The sequence below is a fragment of the Limanda limanda genome, chromosome 17 (assembly GCF_963576545.1).
Source record: "Limanda limanda chromosome 17, fLimLim1.1, whole genome shotgun sequence".
NCBI classification, from domain to species: Eukaryota; Metazoa; Chordata; class Actinopteri; order Pleuronectiformes; family Pleuronectidae; genus Limanda; species Limanda limanda.
Genome location: NC_083652.1, coordinates 23357739 through 23374510, shown reverse-complemented (window position 1 = coordinate 23374510; position 16772 = coordinate 23357739). Strand labels below are relative to the sequence as shown.

The 16772-nt window shown below is 41.5% G+C and overlaps 1 protein-coding gene across 1 annotated transcript; it reads left to right on the top strand.

The window, feature by feature from the left end:
- Nucleotides 1-255: 255 nt before the first annotated feature.
- On the top strand, nt 256-16564 carry gmip (GEM interacting protein). The gene is made up of 21 exons (XM_061090132.1): nt 256-450; nt 1558-1648; nt 3061-3157; nt 3302-3365; nt 5626-5751; nt 7348-7412; nt 7523-7630; nt 7728-7808; nt 7936-8097; nt 8273-8410; nt 9769-9959; nt 10509-10585; nt 10686-10748; nt 10869-10958; nt 11070-11212; nt 12095-12271; nt 12369-12506; nt 12599-12798; nt 13341-13665; nt 14253-14355; nt 15817-16564. The coding sequence occupies exons 1-21, from the start codon at nt 405-407 to the stop codon at nt 16434-16436; spliced, it is 3105 nt and encodes a 1034-aa protein (XP_060946115.1). The 5' UTR covers nt 256-404; the 3' UTR covers nt 16437-16564.
- The last annotated feature ends 208 nt before the right edge of the window (nt 16565-16772 follow it).

Here is a 16772-nt window from a genome sequence, read left to right as displayed (position 1 = left end):
CAATATCTGCAGTGTGTTGAACCACATACCTCAGAACGCTTCCTCTTTGACGTTACCCGCCACAAACGAGATCAGGAAACGTTTTCACCGACTGAAGAAAACAAGTGTGGCACCTTCTCACTGTGCAGAAAGTCACGGCGTGGGCGGGGTCTACAGATGCATACACTTCCTCTTCCCATGCTGGTGAAGATATGGGCCAACCTCCAGTCTGTCAGAGGAAGATCAGTGTCAGAGCACCAACGGCAGCAGGCTCAGAGCTGCATGGTAATGATTTACCATCAGTGTGTCGGTGCATGTGTGCACTGCAGGACACGTTTCCTGCCTCCTCCCGTTGTGCAGTGAGACCCGGGGTGTAGAGGATGTGCGAGTGGCGTTGATAGGGGTCAGTGCTGAACAGATCAGAGATGGAAGAAGAGCAAGTGTCGAGCCAGGAGTCCTCCCAAGCCCCAGGTGAGCACCAACAATGTGAGGAAGTGTTGTTTGCCACTTCATATAAATGCTTTTACATCCTGTCTTACGGTTTATTTGCTTTAAAAATCCCTCCTGAACAGTTTCTTGCTGTGCGCTGATTGTGAATTTGCTCGGTGACCTTTAACGTGTGTATTGCGTGTGCTCCCCATGCATGAAGTGTGTGTTTCTTTCGTGTCAGTCAGGAGGTTTGTGGTGTCGAGTGCATCCTCGCAGTCGGGGATCAGTTAACTTCCTGAACTCTTTCTCCGTTTTGACACATTCTTGTTCTGTCTTTTTTGCGTGACTTCTGTATTTCTATTCAACAGGAAATGCAACTTCAGTCTTCACCGAAAAGCGTGACTTATATTCCACGAATGGAAAGTTTTTTTAAAAGTATTGCAGATATACATCAACTAACAAAAACAGCCAAGGGCCCTGAAGTAGAATTTGTCTTCATAGTAGCTTTTTGTCCAACGTTCATTCTCGCACTGAGACACTGTTGCTGTGAAAAACAGGGACTTTTTTCATTATGGTTCGTGACACCAGTTGCACAGGATGTGGTTGACCGAAACGGAGAGGTCTCTGAAAGAGAGTGAGATTGCTTTTTGACATGTGTTGCATCTGTTGTAAGTGTGGCGATGAACCAGCAGTTAAATACTGGGATTACGATAGGTCTAGGTGGTGTTATCAAGGTGTTCCTCATATTTAATTTCGCATTCAGTCAAATAGCAATTTTTTCCTCAGAAATGTAAAGGAAATGATACCAGAAAATGATTTCAGTACAGGAAGTTGAGTTTGATTTCTTTATTTTTCGTATTTTTAATACAATTGTTTCTATCTTAATGCTTTTTCTTTATTTAAATCTGTTTTATAGTGTATTAGTGTGTTGTACATTTGGCATTTACGCAGATTATCTTCAGTAATCACGTCAGAGCTGCTTTAATCATCATTACATCCCACATCAGGGTCAGTTTGACTTGTGAAAAACTAAGAAAACATCAAAAAGGTCTTGGCCTTTTGTCAGCATGTAGGTTATGTGTGATCTCGTGATGACATACTGTGAATTATTTTTATGTATCTTAGCTTTTTTTCTGTTTCTCATTGCAGACGTGAAAAGAGTGCATTGTAAATCTGAAACCAAGCGATACAGCGAGATCTTCCGAGACTTTGATAATCTCGATTTATCTTTGGTCTCTTCGTAAGTATTACAAATAGTTCATTCTGTTCTTAATACCAATGGTGGGATGACAATATGGTTAATTTACTCTGTACTTTAGTAGATATTTCATGTAATTAAAGTGGATTTATTTACAGGCACTTTTTGTCCACAATTTATATCAGGAAACATCTGTTCTCTCTACTGTGCAACATAATGCAACTGTAACTTAAGACCCTTCCTCCTTCACTGAGAGCAGCAGCATCAGTGGTGGAGAAACCTGTCACCATCACATGACTCTAATGATGTAGTGAACTGTTGAATTAGGGAAAAATTATTAACAAGAAATCATAGATACTAATTAAAAAGATATTTTAAGTCAAAAACTTTAACTCTGCCAGAGTACATTTTTGTCCATTTATTTGTACTTTTACTTGAGTAAAATGTTTGAGTTCTTCTTTTGAGTTCACCTGCTGAATCCTGAGGTCAAAGGTCAAAGATGCTGTAAGCTCTGCTGATCATAGGAAACCATGCAGGAGGAAACTGATACGATTGTCAGTTAATCCAGAAGATGAACTCAGCTACTGTATATGATCGCTCAGTGTAGATTTCCTTTCAAGGGAGTAAGTTCCTGAAAAGTTTAATCAACCTTCATTTCAGCAAAGTCATAGAAAAAAATCGGCAAATGTGCATAAATGTGCATCTTAAAATGGACGGGATTTAGTGTTTAGTGCAATAATATATTATATTATATATTATATACTATTTATACTGTACTATTTTTATATACTGTGTAACAATAACATTACCATCATATCATCAGTACTATTACCATCATCTTGCCACTGCTCCTTATCTACCTATTTATCTTGTGTTTCTGTTTTTATTCTTTCTACCTCAATATTTTTTATTTTATTCTATTGTATTGTATTTTATTGTATTCAAATAAACCGGCTGCTATGACGACTTAATTTCCCTTCGGGGATGAATAAAGTAATCTATCTATCTATCTATCTATCTATCTATCTATCTATCTATCTATCTATCTATCTATCTATCTATCTATCTATCTATCTATCTATCTATCTATCTATCTATCTATCTATCTATCTATCTATCTATCTATCTATCTATCTATCTATCTATCTATCTATCTATCTATCTATCTATCTATCTATCTATCTATCTATCTATCTATCTATCTATCTATCTATCTATCTATCTATCTATCTATCTATCTATCTATCTATCTATCTATCTATCTATCTATCTATCTATCTATCTATCTATCTATCTATCTATCTATCTATCTATCTATCTATCTATCTATCTATCTATCTATCTATCTATCTATCTATCTATCTATCTAGTGTGTTACCCACATCTGTTTTTGTGTATATACTAGAGACTGTACTTGACTCTCTCCCAATTCAATCCGTCCTTTCTGTGTTCAGAACAGCGGAGGATTACCTGGAGGACATCGACTCTCTGTCCATCCCAGAATCCATCACCACAGACTGCACAGAGCTCCTGGACCAACATGACGCGTCTGTAAGGGATACACACACACACACAAGACTCACAACTGTTGCTTATGTTGTTGTTTGTCACAGTTGATGGTTTTTCCGGAACTTGCTCAAAGAATATTGTTTGGCAAGTTAGGGATTTAATTTGTTTTTCTTTCCTTCTCAACAGAGTGAAGATGCGTTTTGTCCTCAGATACGCTCTGAAGCCGGTGAACCAGATGGAAACCCGTCAGGTATAATTTGTGTGTTTGTGTGTGAGAGAGAGAGAGAGAGAGAGAGAGAGCGTGTAAAGGTGATTGCAGCATCTTCTGTGTGTCATTGTGTAGTTTCCAGTTAAATTAGTCTTGTAATGATTCAAATCTCACCTGCTGAAGTCAACAAGGCTTTGACTGACGTCCCAGCAGATCCTCAGTGAGGACGTGTGGTTCCTGGAGTCAGTGAGCGTCTCCTCATGGAGCATCTTCTTCAAACTTTGCTTGTTTTCTTATAATTAGCCACGAGTTGTAATTGAGCGGCTGTAACGAGATTAGGATAAAGGGAGGAGGATTAAAGCAGGAGGCAGCTGCTCTCAGCTTTTACCTTAGACACTAGGGGGGGGGGGCAGAGGGGCCTGAAGAAAGAGGGGGTGTCGGTACTACGCAGGCTGAGGGAGGACAAACAGGGATATGGAGAGAAAGACTGGGGGGGTTCATATAGCTCCAATTTCAATGGGACTCAAACCACAGTAAGAGATTCAAGACTCAAGATGTTTATTGTCAAATGAACAGAGATAACATGAAGTAGTCGCTGTCAATGAAATGCTTCGGTCACACACTCTCTTTAAGCAATGCTCAGTAATTTAAACCCCCCAAAAAAAAAAAAAAAAATAGTATAAAATAGAATAAAAAAGAATAAAATAGAATAACAATGAAATAGAATATCAAAATTTAAAATAGAAAATAAAATATATACATCTAAATATATATCTTTACAGATCAACAATGACAGAGGTAGTTCACAGCAACTCACCAGTTGTTCAAACTCCTCTTATTTCAGTCTGTTAATGGATCTTTTTAAAATTTCAGTCTGTCCCTTAATCTGCATTTCCTTATATCACTCCGTAAAGAGACGGGTAGAGTTTAAATTTCACATCACACACTCCTAGGAAATGCTCTTTGGCAATCTGGTTTCATGCTCCTCCTCATTGGCTGAGTTTGGATACCAGCCCCCCCCCCCTCTGCTCAGTCCCACACCAGGAGGGTAAACCTCGCTCAATGCTCCTTTAAGGCCTGTCACTCCGCAATCTGGACCTGACCAGGATAATCCCCCAATCCCAGCGCTGGAAGCCGTGTCGCCATGAGGCAGCACAGATTCGGCTCGGAGGCTCCCGGTTCAGAACAGTGACCAGAGGCTTAAAACCAAACACACACAGGGAGAGGAAGAGGTCACACAGTCTGGCCACACATCCAGTCTTTGTTTTTTTGGGAGTTGCTGGTTCTTTCTTGTGGATTTTTTGCTTGAACGCAAGGGGAGAAGAAGACGCCCTGTTTGGATTTTGGCTTCACCTGTGTGAAGTGGAGAGACCAGAATCAGATCTGCATGTCTGAGTTGAGGAGCTTGAGAGAGAGGAGCTGTTGTTGCCCTGGTTTCTGAGCTGAGATGGATCCTCGGAACTGACCCATGGTCCATTTGAAGAAGTGAAAGTTCTCAAAGGGCACCCGGGCTTCAACCGTTGGCTACAGGACGAACTCAAGCTGCGTTGTAATCGAGTTTTAACGAAAATATCTATTTGCAAAATCTAGTTGGAGAAGGGGGATTAAGACAGAATAGAAAGTAGCGTGCAGTCAGCTCCAGGGACCGTGTGAAAGTCGCTCGTGGTCGATCAAACATCAGCCTTGTTGGTGTGAGTCACAGGGGGAAGGGTGGGGAGCGGTTGTCGTACCAACACCCTGTCAGCATCACCACAGCTGTGACCATGGCGGGTCTCTGAAGCTGCACACAGCTCTCACAGCACGGATCCAGCTGGAGGTGAACAGGTGTGCGAGGGAGTGGCCAGGCCCGGAGAGGAAGAGGTGTGAGGAGGGAAGTTACTCAACCGAGGCCGCCCATACAAACTCTCCTCTGTTAGGGCACATCCTCATTTGGGTCATGAGGGAGATTGAGGGCAGATAAAAACAGATTTCTTTGCCAAACTATTGCCGTTGTTGTCATGCCAGAGATGAGTGAATGGTCCCGAAACTGACTGGAAACCACAGGACCTTTATTCTGAGGAGCAGAATGACTTATCATACGCAGTCATTGTTTCCTGTTTTGGGTTTGTGTAAACTTCTCGAGAACCTTCCTCTGCTCTGGTAAAGTCTGGGGACCTCGGGCGTTGTCAGAGGATAGATGTGTCTTTGAGACCGGGGGGCTATTTGAGACCCCCAGCCGAATTGCCCAGTCGACGTTGTGTGATCCCCGGGTCCAGCTCCAAGCGGGTGGAGCCTGCAGTGATGCTGATGTTCTCCCTCTCAGCCCAGGAAGCCGACCTGGCCCTCTGCCGCTGTGGCGAAGGCGTGGAGACGGCGCTGCAGTACGCCAAAATGTGGTGCCGCTACGCCAAAGACCTGCTGGCCTGGATGGAGAAGAGAATCAGCTTGGGTGAGTGCACGCAGGCGGCTGGGTGGTGTAACATGCAACAGCTGTGACACAGGAAGTAGAACATGTCGTCCACGAATCAGAGGTTGAGTGTCCTTTAGCAAGATAATGTAACCTGACTGAGAATGAAGGAGTGCAGAAGTGTTATATGTAGAAGAATCCCATTGACAAGTCCAAACATTATTTATTTAGCACTATTCAAAAACAGGTTTAAAGTTCCTTACAGACATAACATTAGAAAACACAAGCAAAGTAAATGCAAGACGATGGATGAATGCAAAATACACATGTTCTGTCTATACATTATAGAAAGTCCAGTACATGAAAACCATTATATCCACTGTGCAAATATTAGTCTTATAAAAGCATTAACATGTATTTGTTTTTCGGACTATTTATCATTTTGTATAAGTTCGTGTGGCTTTTTCCAGCAGAGTTTGAGCAGGTGAGAGAATCTTTAATCCTGAACTGTAACAAGAGGCAGCGACGTGTTGACGAGTCACGCACATGTTTCTAGAAAAGCAATACATATGTAACACATCAGGCCTCAGGAGAGCAGATTGCAAGTCAATAAATGAAGAACAGACATAATCCCACAGTCGTGTTTGAGAGTTGTCTGGTGTGGTTGAAGCACCGTGTTACAACGTGCCATAACTTGGCCGTTCTGGAATATATGACGCAGTGAGGATGGCTGTGGGTGGTTCAGTCACCCCACTGACCTGCACTCTGCACACACACACACACACACACACACACACACACACACACACACACACACACACACACAGAGGAGGGATTACAGGGCAGATTAACTGTCTCTGGGAGGGTGATAAAGAAGATGGGGTGTCGTTGGAGAGTATAGACAGTGATTACCCTGGTATCAGCCTGCACAGGTGACCAGTGTCCAGACTGGGAAGCCGGGTGTGCAAGTATTTTTGGCAGTGATTAAAATAAAGAGGAAGGTTTCCAGCTCTGCTGTGTCAGGAGCAGTGTTAGGCAACAGCAACAGATGAGGGACGCTGGGTGGAGCTCAACCCCAAACTGCTGTGGATTCAACAGAGTCGAGCAACACTGAGCGACACCAAACAGCAACAGGAGTGATTCCATTTCTAAAGAGTAGTTCGATCAGGTGCTAGAAGGAGGTTATGATCTATGATCCAGAAGTAAGGCCAAATTATCTTGTGATCATATTATTGTTGTAATAACTTTGTGTTTTAACACTTTGTTTTCTTGTTGTGCTCTAAAAATAAAGTTATTGCGAGAATGTCCCAGTTTCGGACTGAAAATAAAAGCGTGTGAGTTCACTTCCCCTGTAGTTCTTGTTGGCATCTGACAAAAAAATGCAAGCTAAGGCTGTTTTTCAGTGTCGTGGTCAGAATGCAAATAAAGCAGAGCCACAGCTTGTTTTACCTCCGAGAGGTTTAATCAGCTTTTCAGCCAATGACAGGGTCATCTGAATGGACATGGAGGTCGTAGAGAGCATCAATTCTCTCAGAAATAGCCATAATCAGTATTGTGGTTTCAGTCACTACTGTGAGAACGAATATCCTGTGAATAATTTAAGTTAAAGAAAAACTAAACAAGGATTTCTTTTGACAGAACAAGAATTTGCAAAAAATGTGATAAAGACAGCCGAGGGAGCGAAAGCCAACGTGACACAGCAGGTACGACTCTCTTCACCGGATGTGTAATTCCAAAGTAGTTGTTGTAGTGATTATCTCAATGTGTATATTTACCATGTAAACACTGTCTAAAGCTGCTCTCGCCTGGGTAGGAAATGATGCCTCTGCAGTACATCTACACCATGGCGCTGGAGCAAGACGTCAAGAACAGCGTGTCCTCGAGGAAAACCTCCGACCTGCTGCACAACCGCTGTTACCAGGTACGGAAAATCCACCGCACGCTCGTACAAAAGAGGCAAGTGTGCAACTATGACTGTGTTTAATCTAATATCTGTGTCTCCTGTCCCCGTCCCAAAGGCCATGGCTGCCAAGAAGAATGAGATCGACAAGTGGCGCCGAGAGTTTAAGGAGCAGTGGGCCAGAGAACAGAGGAGGATGGTGAGCATCCGTTCAGTGACTGGATGTCTGAACAAGCCTCTACAGCCAAATATCAACCAGATCAGTCTGTTATGACAAACTAATATGTGTGTGTGTGTGTGTTTGTGTGTGTGTGTGTGTGTCTCAGAACGACGCAGTGACAGCTTTTAAAAAGGCTCGGCAGCTCTACTTCCAACGCTGCGATGAGCTGGAAAAGGCTAAAGCTGTCACTGCTAAAGCTTTGGACGACACCGCTGGATTCAAAACCCTGGACAAGAGGAGGAAGTCCAAAGATGACGCCAAGGCCAAGGTGAGTTTCCCCTTAATGCACCGCAATCAACCTGTCAAAATGCAGAAGTACAGGACGGCCTACGGTGTTGTGTATTACAGGTTCTCTCACGGCGTATTCATGATGTTTCACAACACGGTTTGAGAGCGATGATTCATGTCTGTGGCTCACTGGTTTTCCCCCCTGTCTCCTCCAGGTGCTGGAGGCAGAGGCTCTGTACAGACAGTGTGTGAGCGACGCCAAGATCCACCAGGAGGAGCTAGTGAGGGTCAAAGAGAAAATTATATCTCACATGCGCAAACTCATCTGTCAGGGAGACAACGTGCTGAAGGAGGTTGGTGTGACATCGTGGAAATAAGACATTCAGCCCTCTGCCAGCTCAATATATATATATGTATTTTAGTTACAAAATCAATCTCCATATATACACACATGCACCAAATCTCAAACACTCATAAATATCAGTCCCCTAAACATAACTCTGTCTACATATTCTTACACTCATAGTATATTATATTATCTATTGTATAGTCAAATTCTTATATTTATACCTCTAATAAACATCATATATTATATCATACTCTCTGTATATTCTTTGTATATATAAGTCTATATACACATATTTATACATGTGTACATGTTATAATTATAATAATTATTATTATATTACTATTATTCTTATATATACTGTTGCTGCCATTATAACTATATACTGCTATTATATTGGTATAATTACTATCATATATAAATATATATTATGTTATATTATATACTATATATACTGTACTATTTTTATTTACTGTCTATCAATAACATTACCATCATATCATCAGTACTTTTACCATCATCTTGCCACTGCACCTTATCTACCTATTTATCTTGTGTTTCTGTTTTTTATTCTTTCTACCTCAATATTTTTTATTTTATTCTATTGTATTTTATTTTATTGTATTCAAATATACCGGCTGCTATGACGACTTAATTTCCCTTCGGGGATGAATAAAGTAATCTATCTATCTATCTATCTATCTATCTATCTATCTATCTATCTATCTATCTATCTATCTATCTATCTATCTATCTATCTATCTATCTATCTATCTATCTATCTATCTATCTATCTATCTATCTATCTATCTATCTATCTATCTATCTATCTATCTATCTATCTATCTATCCATCCATCCATCCATCCATCCATCCATCCATCCATCCATCCATCCATCCATCCATCCATCCATCCATCCATCCATCCATCCATCCATCCATCCATCCATCCATCCATCCATCCATCCATCCATCAATCCATCAATCAATCAATCAATCAATCAATCAATCAATCAATCAATCTATCTATCTATCTATCTATCTATCTATCTATCTATCTATCTATCTATCTATCTATCTATCTATCTATCTATCTATCTATCTATCTATCTATCTATCTATCTATCTATCTATCTATCTATCTATCTATCTATCTATCTATCTATCTATCTATCTATCTATCTATCTATCTATCTATCTATCTATCTATCTATCTATCTATCTATCTATCTATCTATCTATCTATCTATCTATCTATCTATCATCCTCTGTGCAGTTAAGAAAAAAAATTATTTTTCCAAATTTCAACACATTTCCCATCTACATAAACAACTTTTCTGTCTCCCCATCCCAACTCTGCACCAGGCCACCGTCAACATGTTTTATTACCAGCGTCAGCAGACGGAGGCCGTTCCCCTCGGCTACCACAACCTGGAGGTGACCTGCCGCGCCCTGGAGCCCGGCGAGCCGTACCTGCTCTACGTCCTCAGCAAGCGTCGCCCGGAGCAACCGCTCCAAGTCTTCTCCTTCCAGGAGTACGTCCCCCAGTGCAAAGGGTACGATGATCACCTGTTCACCAATTCTTATCCACTTCGATGTTTAAATGTCCGTCAGTTCGAATAGGATAATGTATTTCTTTTATTTTTTTATTTCTAAACATATATTTATTGGTTTTATATAGTATTATACATTTACATCAATTTACATACATACAAGACCTGAACATATGGCAGCATAAATGGAAATAAATAGTACAAAAGTCACAGAAATTGCTAAGATATGATTACAACATAAATTCAAGTACAAAAAAATTACAATGAAACTACTAATTTAGTTTAAAACAAAATTGAATAAGTAAAATAGAATACAGTCACTAACAAGAAACAGAGCACAGCACACATTCCTCACACCAGATTAGTCACGTCACATTTCCAATGCCTCTGCAATGTCACTGTTCTTAAAAAGTCCAAAAACATCTCTCAGATACTGTAAACTTGAGAAGCTTTCTTCCTAACTACATATGTTAAGGATAATTAGGATAATGTATTTCTACTGAAACTTGATTCATTTAAAAAATATGGATCTGTTTTTTTTTTACTTGAAAGGAACAAACGAAAAACCAGCTCTCAGCAGGACTCCTCTCAGATGACGGATGATAGTCCTAGAAGAGCCAGCGATGGCAGTAAGGACTCCTCATTATTGTATATATGTGACAATATTAACAGAAATATTCTCTGTTTGGATTTAATATGCGATTCCTTGTGTGTTGTGGTGTTCCTCAGGGAAAGCAGGGCACAGCGACAGTGAGAGTTTCGGCGGCAGCTTAGAATCTCTCTCCAGCCCTGGTGAGCTCCACTCCGCTTTCCACAACTTTTCATTCACATGCATATTAAAACCTGTGCAATGGATAACATCTTTTACATTTTTTGCTCTTTTGTGTCTCTTCTTTATATGGGAATGCACAGCTCACAGTAACAGGAGGTTACCTAAAGTGCCATCCACTTTGACTTTGTCCTCGGACGACCTGGATGAGCGCGATGTGCCACCAGAATCAGGTTTGTTGCTGGTCTTTCTCTAATGTCTGGAATACTTCTCTACTTACATCTACTCTGGGAATCAAACTGCAAGCTTCACTCCTCTCTCTCTCTCTCTCTCTCCCTCCATAGAGTGCCTTGATGGTCAGCCGTTCAGAGTGCGCGTGCCCTCCCGAGCTGCACTGACTCACCGACTCAGGAAGATGAAGAGCAAGATGGTGAAATGCAAACAGTGTGACACCTACATTGTTGTCAATGGGGTCGATTGTGAGGAGGTAAGAGGCCAAATGCCAGAGATGATGTACGTAGGGTTGCGAAATTCCGGGAATATTCAAAGTTGGAAACTTTCCATGGGAATTTACGGGAATTAACGGGAATATACTGGAAATGTTGTGGGTAATTTATACTAACTGTATTCACCTTGTAATATACAGACATAAATATAAACATTTTGTTTTGTCATAGGCTGATTTGAGCCCTGAGGAAACTTTGGGCACTTGACTATATGCTTCTGCATCGTTGTGTCATTCTTAACATAGGTCTTTGCACAGTATTTGCAAATGTACACAGCCTTTCCTTCTACATTGGATGAGGTGAAATGTCTCCACACATGAGAGAGTGCACGTGGCATTGTTCTGTAGAATAAGATGAGAAAAAAGTTTGTAAAAAGACACTAATGCAATGCCAGAGATATAAATAGTTAGCCAAACAATTGGAATCGTCTGTAAACATATTTGACAATTGATGGATAAATGAATGGAAATAGTCTAGATGAACAGATGAACAATCCTCAATCAGCATGCTAATATATTTTCACAGTAATATCATGGAAACTTACCTGACTAGTCCTGCACTCTACAGCAGGCCTCAATAGCCCTGCTGTAGAGTGAAGCATGCTGGGAGTTATCTGTGCATGTGATGGAAGAATGCACAGTGGAGGGTTGAAACTCAACGTTCCATACATCTTTAAAATAGAGTTTTGAATGATGTTTTTATTGCTCAGCGTTTAGTTTGCATAGTTTTTTTTTTTTTTCAAAATTCCCCAAATTCCCGAGCTTAATATTCCCGTGGAAACTTTCCGCCCCTTTGCAACCCTAGATGTACGTAAAGTTTGTTGTTGTGATTTAACATCATCTCTCCTGCGGCTGCGCCCTCAGTGCGGCGTGGCTCTGCACAGGAAGTGCATGGAGGTGTGTCAGCTGGAGTGCGAGAACAGGAGAGGCACGGTGTTCGGCGTGGACCTGTCTCTGCTGCCGCGGGACCGGCCGGACCAGGTGCCCTTCGTGGTGCTGCGCTGCACGTCTGAGATCGAGAGCCGGGCTCTCTCCGTCCAGGTATTGTTCACCAGAAACCACGGCGACCAAAGTGGGGGGGGGGGCTGTCGAGTGTAAACTGCGGTTTGGTGACTGTTTTTCTCTTCTTCTCTTGGAGGGGGTGTATCGGGTGAGTGGGTCCAAGCCTCGAGTCCAGAAGCTCTGCCAGGCCTTCGAGACGCACAAGGAGCAGGTGGACCTCTCCGACATCTCACCGCACGACATCACATCCATCCTCAAGCACTTCCTGAAGGAGGTACAGAAATGATCGAGCTTTACAGAATCCAACAGGCTGATTGTTGGTGTGGATTTCAGATCTGAAAAGATTCTCGATGTTATCTCTCCCAGCTCCCGGAGCCGTTAATCACCTTTGACCTGTACAACGACTTCATCACTCTGGGGAAGAGCATTCTGCAGCTGGGTGAACGGGAGCCGAAGCCACACACTAATGAGATCATGGACGTCAGCAACAACCTGCAGAAGCTTCTACAGAAACTTCCTCTACACTGCTACAGCGTCTTGCAGCATTTGATGTCTCACCTACAAAGGTGAGCATGTACACACACAGAACTGTAATTTATACATATTATTTAATTTAATATTCCCCCCGCTTCAACTGTTGGTAAACTGCTGCTTCTTTTTGCTTTGCTATGTTATATGTTATATGTTATATGTTATATGTTATATGTTATATGTTATATGTTATATGTTATATGTTATATGTTATATGTTATATGTTATGTTATTTTTATTTTGTAAAGCCCTTGCCTGCCAGGTCAAAAGATCACAGGTCCCACTTACTACGTACTTACTACATATATATTCATAATTTTTTGTTTTAATTTAATATTCCCCACTCCACCCGGTAAACATCTGCTTCATTTTAATATTTTTCTGCTTCATTTTAATATTTTAATATGTTATACGTCATATGTTATATGTTATATGGTATGTCAATTCTTTTTTTAAATTTTTGTAAAGCCCGTCTACTGCATAGATGCTGCCTGCCATTGATTTGATTTAAGATAAGAGAAGAGGTGTGAACTTCCCTTGAGATTTGGCTGAGCGTGTCCACTCCCTGTCTTCACAGAGTCTCAGAGTGCTGCGAGAACAAGATGTCCCCCTGCAATCTGGGTATCGTGTTTGGACCGACGCTGATGCGCCCTCTAGTGTCCACGGACATGTCAATGGTTGCTCTGCTGGAGACCAGCTACCAGGCTGCGCTTGTGGAGTTCCTCATCACGCACCATGACACGTTCTTTGGCCTTCAGCGGAGACCCGGGACTCCGCCTCCACCAGTCCCCACTGCTCCTCTCCCAGTGACCCCACCCAGGGCCTCCGGCCCCCGGGATGGGGACGTTTACACCGGCCCTGCACATGAGAACTCCTCCAGAGAGCGCCCACGCTCACTAGACGTAAGTTCTGCAGTCAGAAATCCTTCAGGACTTTGCAGTGGCCTTTATTTTGCTGCAGAATTCAAGAGCAGTTGCCTCTCATGCACATAGGATAGATGGCGTTTGCACTTGAGCTTCTTCTCCTGATTCATTCACTTGTTGTTTTAAGAGCATTAGCACCTGCAGCAGGATTAACAAGCTGGACAGCTGCTGCATTTTCTGCTTCTCCTCCTGCCTGAACTCTGACCTGCATGACCTTTTTTCAAGCTTTACTATATTTCACGTCTATTGCTTATTGACAAAAACAATTTACAGACGCTGCACTTGATCAAATAGAGGCACAAAAGTAGACACACTTCCCCCTCTGAGATGTTGATGATAGGAACTACATAATCTCACCATTTGAAATGTCCTAAATAAGGTTTGCTATTGTTTAACAAGTGATATAAAATGGCCTGATTCAATCCTAAAATAGCTGTTCATGTAATTTCCCCTTGATAATCAGTACTACACACTATAGTATTAGGGTTTAGATGTGGTATGGGGTGTAGATGTGGTAAGTTAACATAGACCACAAATGACCAATCAAATTTGTGTCACTCCAACAGAGTCGAACAATCAAGAGAGAGTCAAGCGAGGGTTATATATCTGACAAGTCTTCGTCCAATGAGGCAGTGGACCAGCTCAGCCCTGAAGCCAATGAGAGCGCAGGTAGGCGGGATGTAGAGCGGTTACTCCAGATAGAATTGAATCCATAGTGTTGATGTCGTGGGTAAATGGTGTTTAGAGGTTTTATCATTCGTACAATGGCTTGTACCTGTGCGGTTTGAGGAGAAGTTTAAATCTTGACGCTATATTTTGTACATCATCTAAGTCGTAAACCTTTATTTTTCACAAACGTCTGGTTTGTTCTAGTTGCTCGATATGTTCCTGAGCAGCAGAATCTGTAGAAGCAAAGAGCATCGGGGGTCTGATGCACTTCCTCTTTTTATGTTTCCTCCACCTATTTTTAGAAATTATACTTCCTTCCATTTTTTTCCACTGAAGCCCTCTACTTGCATTAATCAGTAAAACTATATCAACTAGATGTGAGTCAGATTGTTGAACTGCTTGTTAGGGATTTAATTGATTTAGATTTATTTTAAATATGTTGATATTGTAGTAATCTCACCATCATTGGTATAAACTGTGGTGTTATCTCTGAGTCGTGGTTAAATTTGGCCGACAAACATACAAAGAAAAGGACATTTGTTTTTTTGCCGCCCTCTGGGGCTTCACCTCTTCTTCGCTGGCTTTACTCTAAAACGTTGTCTTCTCTGTGGCTCCAAATGTTTGCATCTTCAAATATATCAATCAATCAATATAGTAATCATTCTAAACCTTCAAGAAGAACTCCATTTAATAAGGAAATTTAGATATTATAGATAGAGTACTTTATTCATCCCCGAAGGGAAATTAAGTTGTCATAGCAGCCGGTATATTTGAATACAATAAAATACAATAGAATAAAATAAAAAATATTGAGGTAGAAAGAATAAAAAACAGAAACACAAGATAAATAGGTAGATAAGGTGCAGTGGCAAGATGATGGTAATAGTACTGATGATATGATGGTAATGTTATTGTTAGACAGTATATAAAAATAGTACAGTATATATAGTATATAATATAACATAATATATATTTATATATGATAGTAATTATACCAATATAATAGCAGTATATAGTAATAATAATAATGGCAGCAACAGTATATATAATAATAATAGTAGTAATAATATAATAGTAGTTATTATAATTATAACATGTATAAATATGTGTATATAGACTTATATATACAAAGAATATACAGAGAGTATGATATAATATATGATATATAGTAGAGGTATAAATGTAAGTATTTGACTATATAATAGATAATATAATATACTATGAGTGTAAGAATATGTAGACAGAGTGTGCAAAAGACAATATTATTGTATAAAATGATATATAATATCAATATGGTTTATATGAACACATATCACATATGATGTGAAGTAAGTGTATATGGAGCGGAGTGTTGTACAGGGTCCACAGTGCAAGGAGACACGTATGATGTTTGCTTACACTTTACAAAATCAGTAACCTGTGTTTCCGCTGCTCTCACCTGTTCTCCCTCGTCTCCCCCAGTCCTGGCTATGAGAGGGGGGTCTGCAGATCATCAGGGTGGGCCGGTGGGAGTACCAGACTCTGATTTGGAGACACAACCACGCTATCGCTTCACGAGACAGCCTGTGAAGTATCACCGGCACCAGAACCCAGGAATCCGGCTCTCCAGCCCAGGTGGTGCAGCCAGACAGCCGGCAGAACCAGTGAAGGGAAACCCAGGGAGCGCCGACAGCAGCCGCAGCTCCTCTCCAGAGCCCGCGGCACCGAGACCCCCCCCGAGGTTAGACATCCACTTTGAGAACACTCACCAGCCCCTCCACACCGGCACTGAGAGTAAAATGGATGTTCCACTGAGCCCCCGGGAGGTCGTGCAGTACATGTTGGGACTGGATTCAACATTTGCATCACCGGGTGCAGCAGCGGGGGGGGCCTGTCAGGAGGAGGCAGCAGCCGGGGGTCAAGCTGCTCTGAACCCGAATCTGACCAAGAACAGATCGAGCCCTGGACAGAGTCAGGCTCTCTGTCACCCACCGAAGACTTTTCCTACCGGGCACAACCCGTCCGCCCCGGCCCAGAAGATCCTGTCGGGTCTGAAGCTGAGACGCTGCCACTCGGGGAAAGACGAGCAGCTCTTTGTCTGAGGAGAGACGGAAATACACAATTGACTGTGGGATACTTTCACATGCACAGTGGAGATCCTTGATACCAATGCTATTGTGTGTAATCAGCATGTATGCATTTATTAAGAATAAACTGCTCCTACATTTTACACACTGATATCTCCCTTTTTAACAGAAGGTACAACTGTTTTCAGAAAGTTACCTGGACGACAGTTCCCTTCCCAAGAAGGTGTGATGCGTACCAGGAAGCCACGGCCTTATTCCCACTAATCCTCTTTAAGATCTGTTGACCAATCCAGCTGTCTGATACCAACAGGGACCAGAGAGATTCTTCTCTATATATCTGTTTACTTCTAC